General features: G+C 43.0%; 1 protein-coding gene across 1 annotated transcript in view; it reads right to left on the bottom strand.

Annotated features, from left to right (window-relative positions):
• The window catches only part of CROT (Carnitine O-octanoyltransferase), a 90,126-nt gene that overhangs the window by 13,287 nt on the left and 58,191 nt on the right, over positions 1-18,648 (bottom strand). The window contains exons 8-12 of the mRNA XM_037429424.2: positions 16,242-16,343; positions 11,445-11,525; positions 10,503-10,613; positions 6,651-6,781; positions 3,224-3,347 (exon numbers count right to left, since the gene is read on the bottom strand). Of these exons, the coding sequence (XP_037285321.2) occupies positions 3,224-3,347; positions 6,651-6,781; positions 10,503-10,613; positions 11,445-11,525; positions 16,242-16,343 (549 nt within the window). The remainder of the gene's footprint in view (positions 1-3,223; positions 3,348-6,650; positions 6,782-10,502; positions 10,614-11,444; positions 11,526-16,241; positions 16,344-18,648) is intronic.

The following is an 18,648-nucleotide window of genomic DNA, read 5'->3' as shown; positions in this document are numbered from 1 at the left end:
TGGACGAAGTGCCGTTCATCCGCAGCTGGAGGATAAGCTAGCGGACTTTGTGCGGGAAGTTCATGCGCGTTCGCTGCCAATGACCTTGAATACCATTCGCAAGAAAGCCGTGGAACTCGCTCGAGAAGCTGGGCTCCCGAGAGAAGAGTTTCGTGCACCGAACTCTTGGGTGCGTCGATTTATGCGACGCAAAGGATTTTCTCTCCGGCGGCGCACATCCATCCGTCAAAAGTTGCTGGAGGAGTTCGAGGACAAGCTCATAAACTTTCAGCGCTTCATGAACCGGCTTCGGGAGCAGAACGACTACATGATGGGGCAGATTGGCAACGCCGATGAGAACCCCTTGTGGTTTGACATGCCTTCGTCGACCACGATCACGCAGCGTGGCGCCAAGGATGTGAATCTGTTGTCCACTGGCAACGAGCACTCGCGCTTCATCGTCATGCTGGCATGCACGGCAGATGGTAGAAAGCTTCCGCTTCCGCCCTTCGTCATTTTCAAATGCAAGACAATGCCAAAGGAAGTGTTCCCGCCCGATGTTGTCGTTCGTGTCAACAAAAAGGGATACATGGACGAGGCCATGATGCTCGAATGGATACGAGTGGTGTGGAACCGTCGGCCAGGTGCACTGCTGTGTCTTCGCAGCATGCTGGTGTTGGATGCGTTTCGTGGCCACTTAAGCGACGCAGTGAAACGCGCACTCGGCGACGGGAAAACGAACCTTGCCGTGATACCAGGTGGTATGACGTCCACCCTCCATCCGCTCGACGTTGTGCTAAACAATCCGTTCAAGGACCGAGTGCGGCTGGAATACCAACAGTGGATCTCCGGCGACAACCCCAAGACAACGACGGGCCGCCTACAGAGGCCTCCACTTGCGACGGCTTGTGGCTGGGTGCTTTCCCCCTGGCGCTCCTTGCCGGTTTCCATGGCGGAAAATGCTTTCAAAATACGTTGCATCAGCAACTCGCTGGATGGCACTGAAGACGACGCACTGTGGGAGGCGGCCAGCGACAAACTCTTGTCTTAGGAAGACATTGATGCTTTGTCGGACGAATAAGAGCAGTTGTGATGGTGGTTGAGGAGAGCTCTGACGATTGGGGTGCAGTGCGCCCAATTCGCAAATAAATTTGTTTCGGCAGTTTTGGGTTGTTTTCCTTTTTTTTCTTTTTCGGTAACCTGAACTTTGGGGGTCGACCTATATTCCCACTCGACCTATAGTCCGGTTTATACGGTAGGTATGCAGAGATAGTCCACATACTTTTGCTTACGGGTGTACACCATGAGAGCTGCGCCTGAGGAGATTTTCACTTCTCACTGACGTAGTGGTCACCGAACATTAGCTTGCTACTGAACTTTCACACGTATCGTTGCTGCAAGTCCAAGTACGTCATGCTTGGTTTAACACCTTCACTGTCTGGTGTTTCTGGCTGTGATGTAAACTCCCAGTGTAGAGTTGGTTTCAAGAATTTCACGTAAAACACAGAGAAACGATACAATGTGAAGTCAGTATGATGAGTAGAGATGAAAAGGGCCCACAACAACCTAGTTTCCTGCTGACAACAGCAAGCAAAGTTGTGGTTGTGGCGAGCGTGTGAAAGGCAGCAATCGAGTTGTGTTGATCTGTTGAACAGGCAATGACGCGTGTCCCTCAACTTGATGTGTCATAAGTCACACATCAATACAAATAAATAACTAAATAAACTGAAAACCTGTGAATATGGCAGAACAACAGCTGTAACAGTAATCGTATGCGCATTGCATAATCACTCAGCCAGAGAGAGTAGCAAATGCGGAGAGACACACCTCTCCAGCAGAAAAGGTTGTCATGGTCACTCCGTGCTCTTCAATAGGTACCAACACAGTAAGAAGCAAAAATAAGGGCTCCTAGATAGAATCTACAAATGGCACAACCAGCACAATCGGGCTAACTCTCACCAGCTTTGCACTATGTCGCGAATTTTCGAATGCAGATTAGAGAATGTATTGCTAGATCAGTGATGGTTAAAGGATTAATGCCAAGTGTATATCTTCAACCTTCTGTAAGAACATTGCATCACTAAGCCACCTTTTTATGATACCATAATGCATGGGCCCTTTCTCTCAACCAAAAGGTCATGAAATGCCTCTTGTTCTAAAATGCTTTTGTTCTGCCAATTAAAGTTGTCCTACCTTCAACAAACTCAACCAAAATGGCAAGGGTAAGCACAAGAAAACTAAAAAGGATGATTGCAGAAGGGTGGTATGAAATTTAACTGGCAATCGACGAAATAAAAGCAGATGGGTAAAGTAATTTCTGCAAAATGGGCTACTTACAATGTAGTCATGATGGTTAGTGCATACAAGAGACGAAGCACAAAAAAGTACACTACACAAGTGCTCTATAGTCTATCAATTGAAAGTTTGATTTTAAAAAATGTGGCACATTTAAACAGAGAGGAATGCACTGACGAATCCTTATTACCACCGACTAAGCTTCTGATCACATATGTACTAGATATGAAACCTTAGCATGAGTGAGAGCTGTTAATGGCTGGCTCACGCACTTGCATTTCGCTTTTATTCTTTCAAATGCGCACCCATTAAATCGCAGGGATGTATGAAATAGAAGGAATAAAGCCTTCTCAGTGCCTCCCTTTTCTGGTTAAAGATGCCAAGTTTTTTCCATACTACACTCTAACCTCGTTATGAAGAAGTTGCATCTTACAAAAAGCAAAGTTTGTCATACCCAAAAATTCATTATGAAAGTATATTCATCGCACTGCATCCATTGTAAGAGTACTCTTCATTTACTTTATTATAACCGATATTTCATTATATCTAATTTGTTTTTTCATGGTTTGAATACTTTCATTATATAGACAGTGTTTGTGTCGTGTACTTCCTAGTGCTTTATGTCTTGTGCACCCTGACCTTAATGGCAAATAGGTGTTCCAATTAATGAGTAAGCAAACGAATAATTGCAAGACTAGTTGCTGTAAAACTGGCTCTCAATGTCTTCTACCTCAGCTCCTTATTATCATTTGCCGTGTAGTAGTGGCGTTATTTTAGGATTCCAATGACACGAAAACCCACTCGTCTGATCGTTGACTTCTTACACCAGCGAATGCTTGCCCCTTACACAATAGTACTCGCTTATGCCCCATATTTTTTTTATGTTACTTTGCTAGCAACAAATCAGACTAATGTTTAGCTTAGTATAATGCAATAACGTAATACACACCGAAGTGGTGCCATCTGTGGCAGCCTTCACAAAATCCACCAACTCAGGCGTGCAGGCCCGACACGTCTCTGTACGGCCGTGATAGAAGGCTCGTGTTGATGCTGTCACGTACGTCGCAGCCGGTCTTCAGATGCACATGCATTGCAGGAAAGCGTGAACTTGTTAGTATACAGTGCTAACTGCACACACATGCAAGACTTGAGAACAGCTTTGAATTTTGTCATTGTATTTTAAAGGTAGCTAAACCATCTGAATGCACTTCTAAAACTGTGGATTCACACATATTTAGAACACTTAGGTGTATGAAAATATTCTAAACTTTCCAATAATGCGCTGCACACTGCCTTATTCACTTCAGTCCTGACAATGAACTATCACTAAATAACAGAAAACAGCGCTTTCTAACAGTCTTTTAATGATACCTTATGTTGACAATTGGATATGACAAAGCCTAACAACTGAAGAAAAATAGAAATAACTCACTTATACTCCTCAGAAGATGTGATGGGCTAAAGTGCACTAGATTGAAAAGAGTTAGGTAAGACACGACGGCATTTTGGCACCGCCTGTCACTCCCACTCGAGACACGCTAATGTAGAGACAGCCCACATTTCTGATTGCGTCACAATGACACACACCAAACAATTGAGCAGCAAGACAGCATAAAAATTAACAGGTGCAGCCAAGTCAGCAGCTTAGTGCATACTGATGAGGCATTTGGGCCGAATTAAAAGTCAGGTTATTGGCTTAATTTCAACTCGGCTTACAAAAGTTTTTAATGTAAATGCGGTGACGGAAGAGCCTTTTTAATTTTTGGAACATACTTTTCTTGCTCCAATGTGTTTTCGGAGCAGAAAAAATGATAGTTTTTAGAGCACCTATTGGTGTTTGAGAAGCAAATATCGGATTTGCCATACATTAATTGGGGTTTAGTACATTGTCGAAGTATCTTGCAAATATAAATGTTTGTTATAAAATATGTTTAACAGACAACAATCAATGTATATTACACGTAGCAAACAATGGCAGATTGTCAAAATTGTGCCCTGAAGTGAGCTATAATTTAAAATACTAGTATTTCTGGCAGAAATCAAATCAAACCATAAAAGCTGCGCGCCACATTTTAGAGGTAGCCAACATGCCATATAACGTTTGCAAAATAAGCTGCAGACAATCAGTATGAGATAAAGGCAGTCCTGCACATTGTCACATTTCACCACATCAGCCTGCATGTATACCGTATAAACCGGAATATAAGTCGAGATATTTTCAATAAAACAACGAGCTAAAGTCGCCCCTCGTCTTATATAGCGGTGTCTAGCCGACAGTGTACCACAGTGCAAGCCACTGTTTGGCAACATGTGGCTTGCATGTGCATGAGAAGCTGGACACTGCCATATTCGCATTCAAATCCAATAGCAGTTTTTTTTTTTTTTCTCTCTCTTGTCTGTGTTCTTGTGTTCGTGATTTGCCTCTGATCTGTTCCAAGTTCTCTTTCCACTTGACATTGTGTTTCATTTTTAACGGTCTTTCTTTCGTTCACTGAATATGAGTAGCGGTACGAGAAGGCAGTACTCAGCTGCGTTTAAACTAGAGGTTGTTGAGTTCGCAGAAGTGAATGGGAATATGGCTACCGAGTGCCGCTTTGGTGTATCAGAAAAAAGCGTGCGCTATTGGAGGGTGCAGAAAGGGAAGCTGCAGATGTGCAATCCTTGGAAAATGTCATTTCGTGGGCGAAATGCGGTTCATCCGCAGCTGGAGAATATGCTAGGGAGCTTCGTGAGGGAAGTTCATGCATGCTCGCTGCCAGTGACCGTGGATACCATTCGCAAGAAAGCTGTGGAACTCGCTCGAGAAGCTGGGCTCACGAGAGAAGAGTATCGTGCACCGAACTCTTGGGTGCGTCGATTCATGAGATGCAAAGAATTTTCTTTCCTGTGGCACACATCCATCTGTCAGAAGTTTCCAGACTCTCTCATAATCATATAGTGGTTTTGGGACGTTAAACCCCACATATCAATCATTAGAAGTTTCCAGACGAGTATGAGGACAAGCTTGTAAACTTTCAGGGCTTCGTTAACCGGTTTCGGGAGCAGAACAACTACATGATGGGGCAGATTGACAATGACGATGAGAGCCCCGTGTGGTTTGACATGCCTTCATCGACCATGATCATGCAGCCTGGCGCCAAAGATATTAAACTTGTTTACTGGCAGTGAGCACTCGCGCTTCATCGTCATGCTGGCATGCATGACAGATGGTACAAAGCTTCTGCTTTTCATCATATTCAAACGTAAAACAATACCGAAGGAAGTGTTTCCGCCCTGTGTTGTCGTTCGCATAAAAACAAGGGATACATGGACGAGGCCATGATGGTCGAATAGATACTAGTAGTCTGGAACCGTCAGCCAGGTGCACTGCTGCGTCTTTGCAGCATGCTGGTGTTAGATGCGTTTTGTGGTCACTTAACCGACGCTGTGAAGCGCGCACTGGGTGATGGAAAAACGAACCTTACCGTGATACCAGGTGGTATGTTGTCCACCCTCCAACCGATCAACGTTGCGCTAAACAAGCCATTCAAGGACCGAGTGCAGCTGGAGTATCAAAAGTGGATGTCCGGTGACAACCCAAAGACACCGACGGGTCGCCTACAGAGGCCTCCGCTTGTGACTGTTTGTGACTGGGTGCTTTCCACCTGGCGTTCCTTGCCAGATTCCATGTAGGAAAATGCTTTCAAGAAATGTTTAATCAGCAACTCACTGTATGGCATGGAAGACAACGCACTGAGGGAGACGGCCAGCAAAAAACTCTCGTCTTCAGAAGACAGTGGTGCTTTGTCTGACGAATAGAAACAGTTGCGATAGTGGTTGAGGGGAGCTCCGACTATAGGGGTGGGGTGCGCCCAATTCGCAAATAAATGTCGTTCGGCAATTTTGGGTTCTTTTCCTTTTTTTTTTTCTTTTTCAGTAACCTGAATTTGGGGGGTCGACCTATATTCCCACTCAACCTATAGTCTGGTTTACACGGTAGTAGAGTGAAAGAAAAACAACAACGAAATGAGCTATATGCATAATTTGCCACTTCCTGTCACCTAACGAATTCACAACCACTAGTCCCAGTGTGCTACACTAGTAGCACACTGGGATGACAGTAAACAAATATTTTGTTGGTCACTCGTATTCTCTCAGTGTCATTTTGCGATTACTGACAAAAATTACTCTTCGGAACGGCATGGAGCAGCAATTATCTTTTGGAACAGTTTGGAGCAATCGGAGCAGCACTTCCATCACTATAAATGGTTTTTCCTGTGTACATATTGCACCATTGAGCCAGCTCTAGCTTTTGTACTGCTATTACCAGATTCTCTAGAGGTAATAGAAGACTCTTTTGAAGATTCCAGGGGTTGTTAAGAGCATAACATTCTCACTTTCTGTGTAGCTTGTAGTAGCCTAGCTGGATTGCAACCTGCAAGAACGCCTCTGGATGGATTCGCACCGGCTTCATAAAGCCCTTGCCGTAGCCGGTGAAGACATCACATACCACATCCAGGTTGTCACACTGTTCAAGAGAAGAAGAAGAAAAAAAAAAGAAGATGCAATGCAGCCACCTGAAAACGTACCCAGAAAAGACCAGCAAATGGACGTGCACTGTGACTGAGTATATTGTACATTTTTCATTCCCCACCGTGCCTGAGGACATTTATCAACATAAAGTATTCCCCCACAGGTTAAGCCATTTGCTCAAAGGCTGCTTGAACTCATATTCTGCAATGGGTCTCGTTTTCATACAATGAACAGCAAGATAAAGCTCGCATTTGTGATTTTCCTGATGTGGCAGAACAGCACAAAAAGTTTGTGCTTTTCTAGAATGATAAATAAATTTCAGCCCCTCTGTAGACCACCTATTCAGAGAATCAAATGTTGCAAGACAACTGCTACAACAAAAAGGCTGTGTTGCCAAATGAACATTATTTATCTTAGTTAAAGTAATTAGCAAGTCTGAGGAATTGCTTTTGCTTGAATTTCCAGCCTAAGCACTTGAAAAATATATATCACCAATTGCCAAAAATTTAATGTGTGAATCACGGTGTAAGAAAAATAACTTAGGTATGGAGACTCCGCCGGACGGCGTGTCCAGATAATGTTTGCCTCTCCAGGTAATGTCTTGCCTCTTGCTCCCTCTCGGCCCTCATGTTGTAGCGCCCAGCACGCAACTGAGGCCGGCGCATCTACTATAGAAGACGAGGTGTGTGTGTGTAGCGTTCGTAACGACGTTATGCACGTGTTAAAACAACTCAGCGTTAAAACAATGTATATTTTTTTTTTACATCGTGCAGCCAATAGCAGCATTCGCCGCACATAGCACTTTTCTGTCGTGAGAAACGCAGTGTAGGTTTCCAGCTCCAGTAGCTAGCATGCACGGTTAAAAATACTGTGAATAAACGAAACAAAAAGAAAACACGCGTTCACCTCGTCGCCCTTGGTTTCTTAAGCCCCCATGTCGCAGTGCCCCCAACGAAACTGCGGCCGTTGCGTGTACCAAAGGCAAACATTTAGACGCGCTCTCAGTCGCGACGAGAGGAGTGTCCACACTTAAATTATTTTTATTACACTGTGGTTTGAATTTAAAGCTGTTAATGTCTCACTCCGACAGCAACTTAACTTGTCTTGACATCACCGAATACACGGGGAAAGCACTTGACACCCTAATGGTTAATGGTGGTGCAGGCGGCTCATAGAACTGTCTACATTGCCTACTGACAACCACCAGGATACTTACAGAGGCTACTGGCAAGTAAGCATGGGAAGAGCTGTAGACCCATGTTCAAGATGCCTTTACACTGCGAATAGTAATAGCTACTATGCTGGCACGGACATATTTGGCATTTATGCATGAACACTGAACATGTGCTTGGTACTGAAAAAGATGCAAGGTGCCCACAAACGCTTCGCGAATGATACCTGCCTGAAAAACAAGTCAACAGACACCAATCAGCGGTTTATGTCGGTAACAACAAAAAACTCCCCCATTTCCCCGAAGGGAATCGTGAGGAAATGCGAATGCATTGCGTAGCGTCCATAACGTCATTTTGCACGCGAGAACCCAGCGATAGAAGAATAATGTTTTCTTTTTTTTCACCGTGCAGCCAATAGTACTGTTTGCCGCACGTGGTGTTTTTCCGACGCGAGAAACCCGGTTTCCACCTCTAGTAGGTAGCATGCACGGTTAAAGAATACCATGAAGTGAACAAAACAAACAGCATTCTGGGATCGGCATTGGCACTTCACAGTGGCCTCAAGCACACATTTCCGGATGTATATCCTTGACAGGTGCCCAGCCAGCGAATGGTTGAGAGTGAGGCGCGAGTGGATGCCCCACGGCGGTGGTCTAGTGGCTAAGGTACTCGGCTGCTGACCCGCAGGTCGTGGGATCGAATCCCGGCTGCGGCGGCTGCATTTCCGATGGAGGTGGAAATGTCGTAGGCCCGTGTGCTCAGATTTGGGTGCACGTTAAACAACCCCAGGTGGTCGAAATTTTCGGAGCCCTCCACTACGGCGTCTCTCATAATCATATGATGGTTTTGGGACGTTAAACCCCCCAAATCAATCAATCGAGGCGCAAGCGGATGGGAAAGTGGGGCACAGGGAGGAGAAAGAGCGTACGGCAAGAGAAGGAGTGGCAAAGCACTGCACTTACCCTCTCCTACCCTCTCTCGCACCCCACGCTCATGTTGCTAGGAGCGAGGATAAGCGTGTGCCTACCGCTGTTGCTATGGGAGAGAAAGTGAGACTGGAGAGAAAACACCTGCCAGTGCGCGGAAACTGCCGCAAACAATGCCAGATGCCTGACACAGCCCGACTAAGAAATGCATTCGCATCTGATAAAAGATGCGATTTAGAATTTCTCAAGCACTTGTTTGACGCTGATGTGCAAACATATGGATGATGGAGCAAGAAATAAGAGGTGCCTATCAGCACTTTAATGTAGTGGCTCAAAATGCAGTCAAAGGGCTTTGTGTTTTTCATGATAAAAAAACTCCCAAGCATTTCCCCGAGGGTGAACTGCACGGGGTGATGCTATGAGGGGGAGTAAAGTTAAAATCCGTTGGCATTCGCCAGTGAGTTAACGTAAGCTCCCCCGTGTGATCACATTGCGATTCCCAGGAACCATTAGACCCTCTCGGGAAATCTTGGTGAGGTTACGCATATATGTGAGAGTAAATTGGCACTATAATGATGTTTACGTCCGCGGCCCGCTTCGCCCGTTTGCGCTCGGCATCACGGGCCCTTCGCCGTCCTGCCTCGTCTTCAAACGACGCGACATCTTCAACGACACGTGCAATGCTTGCATTCGATTGCGTTGTACTCGTTGTTGGAGGTATCGCAGTCGAGGTTGATGCCTGCGATGGATCCGTACCTATGACGACTTGCCGATCTCGAGCAAGTCGTGGCTGCGCGGGCACGCACAGCCACGGAGCAAAGGGCGGAGCGCACGCAATCACGTGGTGTGTGACGTCCCTGCGCCGTTGCTACAGACGCTCCTCTCTGCTCCTCGCGCCGTTGCGAGAGGAGAGGAGGAGGCGCACCGCGGACGGCGGATTCAGTGTCGCTTATAAAGTGCATTCGCACTTAATATGTCATTCAAAGTCATTCTACATTTTTTTTTTGCAGCACACACTTGTATCATTGCCAACAAGTCCAGTGGAAAACAGCCCGCTCACACTAATTACTTCTTTGGATGACTGAAATGTTTAATTTATGAATCCCAAGATCAGAATGAACAAACAATAGCAACCTAAACAAACTGAAAGGTTTGACTAGTTATTACACAATATCATTCTGTTTCTTGCCTTTGAAGTCTAAATCAAGAAAACATGGCAAAGGACACCTACAGGCCACTCAATATGGAATGACAGCATGGCATATTATAAGCTGGGACAGTTGGTTTTGTGCTGTGAAAGCCGGCTACTCACAGGTTAAAATAAAACAGCTTCATGGCTTAAGAAACAGTAGCATAGTATGCTCAATTTATTTTGTTTTCTTTCTCTAGGTAACATTTTGCACATTAAAAGGTGCTGCTAAACAGAATTCACTGAAATTGTAAACTTTGGCCCTCTTCAATTAAAAAAGTTCTACTTCTTCATCAGATTGTCCTATCCTGGAAAGACATCATAATGCATGCAAAAAAAAAATGAATCAGTGACTGGATCGTCGCATTACTGGCACATCAGAGCATACTTGAGTGAAAGTTAACCAACATGAACAGTTCATGGTCTCACCAAGGCGTAGTACTCCATCTTTACACGTTCCATCTCGGACACCAACGTTTGGTTGAGCTGAAACTGCAACTCTTCTGGCTCGGGTAGGGCAGCTCGAACAGTTCCGTCGTCCTGAAATGCGTTTCCAAGAATTATAACATTTAGCACAACCTGTCAACTTCCATTTGTGCTCGAGAGCAAGTTCTAGTTGAGGAGCTCATTATAAATAGCATGAAAATTAGTAAGCCTTCTTTCCCACCAACCACTGCACTAATTCCCATGAGCCTGTTGCACTTACAATACAAACACTCAAAACTAATGACTGCAGAAGACATTTCTTTTATGTTTGGTGTATAAAGGTTTTTTTTTTGACAAGAAATAGTTCAAGATTACCGTATTGAAACACAAAAGTTTGATAACTACGTATAAATATTAGGCAACAATATAAACTTGATGATAACTGCACTTATTATTACATCTAGCTCAAGTAAAACTGATCAATTATGCACTGCTCTAAAGTATGCTAGCAATTATTGAACATGAAATTCGCAAAACTTTTGCAAAAGTGTAACAACTTGCACATTATGTATGATACCAGTGTTTTCCTTATTCTGTAACAGAATAAGACTACAGGGCTCTGACAGCTGTTCCTGGTGTATAGCTATAGACTTGCAAACTTCTTGCCCCCATAGGTTTCAAATTTGCGAAACGTTGAAAATTTCAATCTTGGAATTTTATGTCGTGAAACAAAAGTATTCTGCCCATAGTCATCAGAACACAATATTTTTTCAAATGTAACAAATGTAAACTAAATTAGTCCAGTGGACATTTTACAATTTTTGCGTTTCAGACTCTAAGAGGAAAAACAAAAGTGCACCTAAAATGTGAGAATCATAGTTGCCCTGCAAGTGGCTTTGTTAGTCTTGGGAAAAAAAAACTATGTTGACCACAGTGAGGACTTACCGGATTAAGTTTTGTTGCCAGGTATGTCAAATGTACATAATGAGCACAGGTAACAGGAACCATTCCGTCAAATGGTGTGTGCTGTGGAGAGAAAATGAAAAGAGGAAATCGTAGGATATATAAATAATATGCCGTTACTACAAAAAGCACGGTAAATGTCATGTTTCAAATGAAACCTGCCATACAGAATGAATTCACATCACTATACAGAATAAATACTAGATATAAAAGCATAAAAATATATACCCATCATAAACTTTTTTCTTTCCGGACAGTGTAGAGACCTGACAAGCCATGCATAAGGAGGGAAGGCAAAAAAAAAAAAGTTCATGTCATATTTTATGCTAAGTGTAAAAGTATACGTAGATGCAATGATTGAGATTGAAACTGAGAAAAAGAAATTTAGCGAGTAAACAGTGGGGTAATATATAATAAAATTCTACTGTGAAAAATGAAAGAAGCTGAACAGAAAACAATTACGTAGATGCCAAAGAACCCAACAGCTACGACAAAACAGCCGAGTCAGCAAAACATAATAATTGGCTTTTGAATATAGTGTTCAATTTATTAAGTGAACACAAGTAATGAAAAAATACAAGGGCAGGATAGAATAGCTATGCAGGGAGAGGGCATTTAAGAAATGCACAAGTTCAATGATTTGTAGATGTCAAAATTTTTCCAGGTCACTTTCAGAAGCAATGAAGAAAAAAGGCTAGTGCAAGAGGAAAATGACTCTTGGATGAGTGGAACAACCAATTTTTAAACTTCCTACAGTCATAAATGAAATTACTAGTTGTACGGCTGTTGTGTCATGTAACACAACATATAAGGCCATATAATATGTTGCAAATTATTTTTTATTAAACGGGCCCCATAATTCGCCACACATGAAACGAAGCTACTCATTTAGTAATAATACTTTTTCCTATTCGCTCTTCCCACGCATAATTCGAGAATGGAACACACTGAATCCAGTCATTACACAGCAGCCAACATTAGAGAACTTTATGAAACTAGGTAATTGAAGGTACTGATCTATTCTAACCTAGTTAGCATGTGCAGTGATCACCTGTTTTTCTTCACGCAGTCCTTCCTGTTTCCAATTGTCATACCAAAGCACTTGTCTGCATATATTTATTGTTTAATATGGTTCCTTGATAACAATACCCGATCTGTGTTTTCTTCTTTCTGTGCTTCGTTTCTTCTCGACTCTTGTTTCTTTGTCGGTGTACCATTGGTGTACTTTGTACTTGGTTATCGTTCAAATAACTATGTATGATCGTTCTATGCCGTACTGCTGTGTTCAGTGATTATGTGTTCTTTATTATTCTGATTTTTCTCGTTTCAAACATCAAAAGTTGTGACAGTGATGCTCACCCCTGTAATAATCCCCATGGGGGATTGACAGTAATCTGTAAATAAATAAAAATAATGCCTGGGACCGAAGAATATATCAATCAAAAGGTCGAACTATGACAAAACCCTCGATATTGATAGTCACCTCTTTGGCACATGTACAGAGACTAATAGCGTGCCTCAACCTAACTTGACACAGCACATTACAATGTTGAAATATCATAAACGATTATGTTAAGTAATTAACCATGCCTATTGTGATGCACACTTGTTGATTGGGATCATCGAACTTAGATAATAGCACATGCAGCATATAAAAATTTGAAAAAAAAAAAAAATACAGTCAAACTCCGCTACTATGAACGCCCCTTCAACGAAATTTCTGCTTTAACGAAAAATTCACAATTCCCCGTCAGCAGTTTATAAGAGTCAATGCTTAAATATTGTCGCCACAACGAACACTTCTTCTTTGATTGTCCCGCCTTAACAAAATTTTACGAGGCGATTCCAGGCTCAAATTCTTACTGCTATGCAGTAAACCCAATCTTTAACATTTCGATGCATTTTTAGAGCCTGAAAATGCGTCAACGAAGTCTAAATCACGCGTTTGCACCAGCAGAAACCGCCGCTATACCGCCGCTGTTCAGCAAGCGTGGGCGCCGCCATTGCTCGATAGCAATGTCAATGAGACTGCCCTGGCCCTGCTTTTGCTGCTGGCTTGCTTTTGAGCCACAGACGATCCGAAGCTGAAGCTCAGTTGCTCAGTTAATGGTTTCCTTCACGTAGCTGCTGGGTGAAACCACAGAACAATGCTTTTTCCGATTCCGATGCTTATTATGTTTGCCTTTGGCCAGTGTGGTAATTAATCAGAGCAGCTGTTCATCCGCATTATCAACAAAATCAGCCAGCCGCGAGTGATGAATGATAAAAATGGCATAGAATAATGCAAAAGCTGCCACTCCACAATACCCCGCCTCCATCTCGGCGTTGTCAGATACTTTTGATGTGTTATTGCAACTGTGGTTCGTTCAGGAAGGCGGTTTTAAGGGTTGTTTCAGTGTGCTTTTCACTATGACCTCGCTATGCATGGGTGAGAATCACGTCGTGACGCTGATGGGAAAGATTAAGAAGCAGTGGACATTTTTTGAATTTTGAGAAAAAAAGTTCCTTTGTTTTGCTAGCTCAGATCAGCTATATTTCTTCAATTTCACTACAATAAAATTTTCGCTTCAACAAAATTTTTTCCGTGCCCCATCAGTTTCGTTAGAGCGGGGTTCAACTGTATTGTACGATTTCACATTTTAAATGCAACTGTTTTTAATAAGATGATCACTGGTTACATCATATGAACTCAAGCTGCATTAGCTACAACGATCATCATTGTAGAGGTTTTGCCAGAATTTCTCATCACCGGTTAGTTGCAGCACATCAATAACCCCGTAATTAGAATGTCACCACCAAATCAGTAAGTTTATTGTAGCAAGAAAAAGAACATGAACCTAATCCAAGTGAAATGGAGTATAATACCAGTATACAATCCATGTAATGCTAATAAAGTAGAGTGGAACTTCAATTACACATCCCCATGTTTCACGATGACCTATATTTTATAACGAATGTCCCAGCAAAATCTCCATAGAAATAATGTATTAAAAACCTTGGTTATATGATGCAGCTTTATGCCAATCCTGCATCTGACAACAACATTCAGAATCTGTTCAAAAAAAAAAAAAGAAAAAAGACACTTTTACTCGAATTAAACGTCGACCAAATATTCACGAGTGCAAAATTCGAACTTGCGTTCGTCTAAGTTGACGACTGGAAAAGCAGAGAGCGAGACCGATATCTTCTTGGAAAGAAAAATTTATTGTCCTTGAAGTTCATGCTTTTTTAGATACGCCTCAAATCATGTGCGTACGTATCCGGGGTCGTTACCTAGTCAAGCTATATCCACAGAGAGTAGCTTCAGCCAGACAATAAGTTGATATTTGCAAGTTTTCAATCCGTGGAAACTTTTTCTGGTTGACATAAAGCTTATCTCCTGCCTTTTTCGCATTCATAGTCACAGCCTTGCACACGCATAACGATCTGACGCAGCTGTTTTTACAGTCGCAAAATTAATTTCACTTGACGTAAAGTTCATAGTACTAAAAACGGGAGACACCTTGTTGCACTTCACAAGGCAAGAAATTATAACGTGCACAGCTCAGTCGTGCACGAAGGCAATCTACGCGAACTCGTGGTCTGTCGCCATTACATGATAGCAATGACACTGTGTCTGACTCTTATGACAGGAGGCAATTGGCAACTGCGTTTCGATTTCATTTTCCTGTGCAGGCAACTTTCGGACCCTGTTTATTTGTAGAAAAATGCACGTTAAATCCAACTTTTTTGAAGGTTGAGAATAATGATTCACTTGTACCTTCTTCAGCTAAGTAGCTGCCTTTAGCTGCCACTGGCAAGAATAACTTAATCTACCTTCCTTGCAGAGGCACAAGGATGTGCTGTGGGCTTCCCCATTTTTTGGGAAAAGTTGAATGTCACTGCCTATAACCTTAGTTTTAAAGATGATAGTGTTTCTTGGGGTACTTCGACGCAAAAATTTTGGTTAGCCTGTCTGTACATTTGTCTGTTTGTCCGCGGAAATGACGCCTAGAATGGCCAAAATCCAACCCCATCCACAGCACCCACCAATACTGCTCAAGTTTCAGCGTTCATACTTGTGCGATTGTCAATTGAACGACAATCATTGAGCATTTCTGAGGCACAATAATAACACAATATCCTGTGGTATGTCTCTTAATACGTACTACAGAAGGCATACATAAGTAATTCTAAGAACCGTAGCGTTTATCACGCTGCACTGACCATGCTACGCTATTCACAAAAAGGCAAGTGTTTCCAAAGCTTTGCTAAAAGGACATGTTGGTGGCACCTACCCGTCGCTTTGCGTTCTACACCTTATCGCCTCCGAGACAGGCGTGCACGCTATCTTTCGTTTCCGAAGATGAATGCCGAATAGCGCTCGTGTCTCACGTGCCTCGATGTGCTCGTTTGCCACTGCTGCAGGGGCCGAGGCACTCTAACGCAGATTCTCCAGAATACGATTAACTGATTTTATTGCGCAAGACATCAAGTAAACAATTTGTTTATTTAATGTCCTGCGCTCTCTTCAGATGCAAGACTATAGTCTTTTGAGGACATTTGCAGCGAAACATGCAGATATGGGGCATTTTTTTTTTTCTCGATTATACGAAGCCTGGATTTTATGAAGGTTTTGTGTGGTCCCCTGAAATTTGTATAATCGGGATTTCATTGTACAATTTATTGAACTGCACTACGCTTTTTTAGGTCACACTGCTTTTCATTGGCTTGCCATGGCTACTGGTGATAAAACCAACAGGAAAATCGACAAACTACTCAGCATTTCGAGATACTTACATCAGCTGAAGAGCCCAGGGTGAGGTTTTTGAAAACAATGACCGAGTACGACTTGTCCAACCACCGATTTGTGCAGTCCCCTTTCAAGCACTCACTCATAACCTGTGTTCACAAAGGAAAACAAAGGAACATATGAACTTGCAGTGGTATATAAAGAAGGCACACACTAAACGAGGAGGGGTAAAAAATAGTATACTATGAAATCTATACATCATAAGTGAACCTAGGTAGCCAAAAAAAAAAATGTAACAAAAAAGGTGGCACACTGATAACTGCTAAAATGAGAACAACAATATAACCACAAAACGCACTACAAGAAACACACAGTATCAGAAACACACTGAGGCGTCGTCATAACGAAGTTGAAAGGGAGCCACAATTATTTCGATATATTCATTATGCCGTTATATAGATTACAACAGTTTGTGGCAATGTATGCTCAGATGGGCGCATAAGCATGCAAAGAAGGAAACCACCTCGCGGCCCGATTTACCGCTACGCGACCACACGTGCGATGGAAAATAAACACAGTCGAATTTCATTAATTCGAAGACGCTTATTTCGAACTCACGGTGTGGTCCCGTCAAAGCTATGTGTATTCCAATGGGCGAAAACGCCCTGTAATTCGAACAAGGCACTTGCGACGGTTAACTCGAACATACCGCGTACAAAAATGCTCTCGGCACATTGCCCAATCCTGTGGCCACACCTCTCAACGCTGCGCGCGAAGAAGAAAAAGAAGGAAAGGAAAGAAAAGACTGGTGGATTGTTTGCTCTCTCTCAAACGCCGATCTGCGACGCGCCTGTGCCACACTTCTCCCTTTTTCGTTTCTGCACGTAGAGACCCTTCTCCTTTCAAGGCCACGCGCGGAGAGAGAGAAAAAAGAAAAGAAAGCCGTCGCGGAGAGTTGACTTTCTCTCTAATGCCGATCTGCTTCTCTCCGCATGGAGAAGCTCCTCCAGAGGGTAGCAGCGGAGATGCAGTTATTACTTTCTTCTTTATAGTCACAGAACACCTATAGAGTGTTGGCCCTGGACTTAGGTGCGCGCTACCATGCTTTGCAAACTGTGCACTAAATTGGTTGACTGACTCGCTGCAAGGCAATCGCGTGAAGACTTGCATCACCAATTATTCAATTAATGACGGGTGTCGTCCGATTTGTTAATAAATGTAAGTCTACTGAAGCTTCTCCATCGTGTGTTCTTAAGTGGGAGGGAAATCGCTTTGCAGTGCAGCGCCGCTTCTCGGTCATGTGACCCGCTGAGCATTTCATCAATCCTCTTCGCTGTCTGTGTGAAGAGGACGGCTCTCTAAGCCGCGCATGCCGTGGCTGTAAGGTCGGAGCAGGAGTTTTGAAAGAGCGGCGCCGAACGAGCATCAAACTCCGCAGAAAACGATATACTTAACACAAAATGGATGGTTTTTTTATAGACTATTTGATACACCAATTTAGTTTGTTATATTCATTTACCGGTCAATTTTACTTCGTTACAATGAGGTTTAAAATGCATGGTTCTTCATGGAGCTTTCAAGGGGAATTTCATTAACTTCATTATATCCATTATTTTGTTATATCCCATTTTGCTATAACGAGGTTTGAGTGTACCAATACACCTTTTTTCTACATTGTGTCAATTTTTTTTTGTTTAGCTTGACCTGACTAAATGTCACGAAGCTGGCCTTGGTGCTGTCGTTCTCCCTTGGTGCTTGGTTCTACCTTGGTGCTTGGTTGGCCTTGGTGCTGTCATTCTCTTTGCCACTTTCATAAGTGTTTCTTTTTTTGGTCTTGATTATAATTTTACCTCTCTAATTTTTTAAAGAAAGTTTGCTGCTTTTTCACACTTTACACATTGCAAACACAATGTTTGTTATTACTGCTATGCTAGTCTTGTATGCCTCTCCGTGTTTTTTCTCTTACTTGTGTTAATGCATTTGGAGGTATCCCAAGCGAAATAAATGGCACAAGATATTTGCACTGTGGCTCAGAGCATACAGCTGAGCGAGCAGAATTTTGAAGGACTGGGCTTGTTGCAAACATGCTGCAGTGCTCAGTACGTGAACACAGAAAATAGACATACCCAGTAGTACTGATAACAGCCCTCTTGTCTACACCAGCCGGTTAAATATGCTGGGATGTGCGAGCACTGCAATGACCATAATCGGACAAAACAGCATTGCCGCGCTGTCTGATGTTAGCATCTAGTGTTGAGATATGGCAGTGCACAAGCACATCCATCCATGTCTTTTTACTCGTTTGCAGTGGACTAGCTGATAACATGTACCGTCACATGCTCCCTTTAACGGGGGCACGGTTGGAGGGAGGTGCACACAGCTAGCATTTTTCGATTAAAGATGACTTCCTTTGTCTCAGTGACAAAGCATTGCCACATGCAGAAATGGCTGCTT

Source organism: Rhipicephalus microplus, chromosome 1, assembly GCF_043290135.1.
Source record: "Rhipicephalus microplus isolate Deutch F79 chromosome 1, USDA_Rmic, whole genome shotgun sequence".
Classification (NCBI taxonomy): domain Eukaryota; kingdom Metazoa; phylum Arthropoda; class Arachnida; order Ixodida; family Ixodidae; genus Rhipicephalus; species Rhipicephalus microplus.
This window is presented reverse-complemented; position numbering and strand designations above follow the sequence as displayed.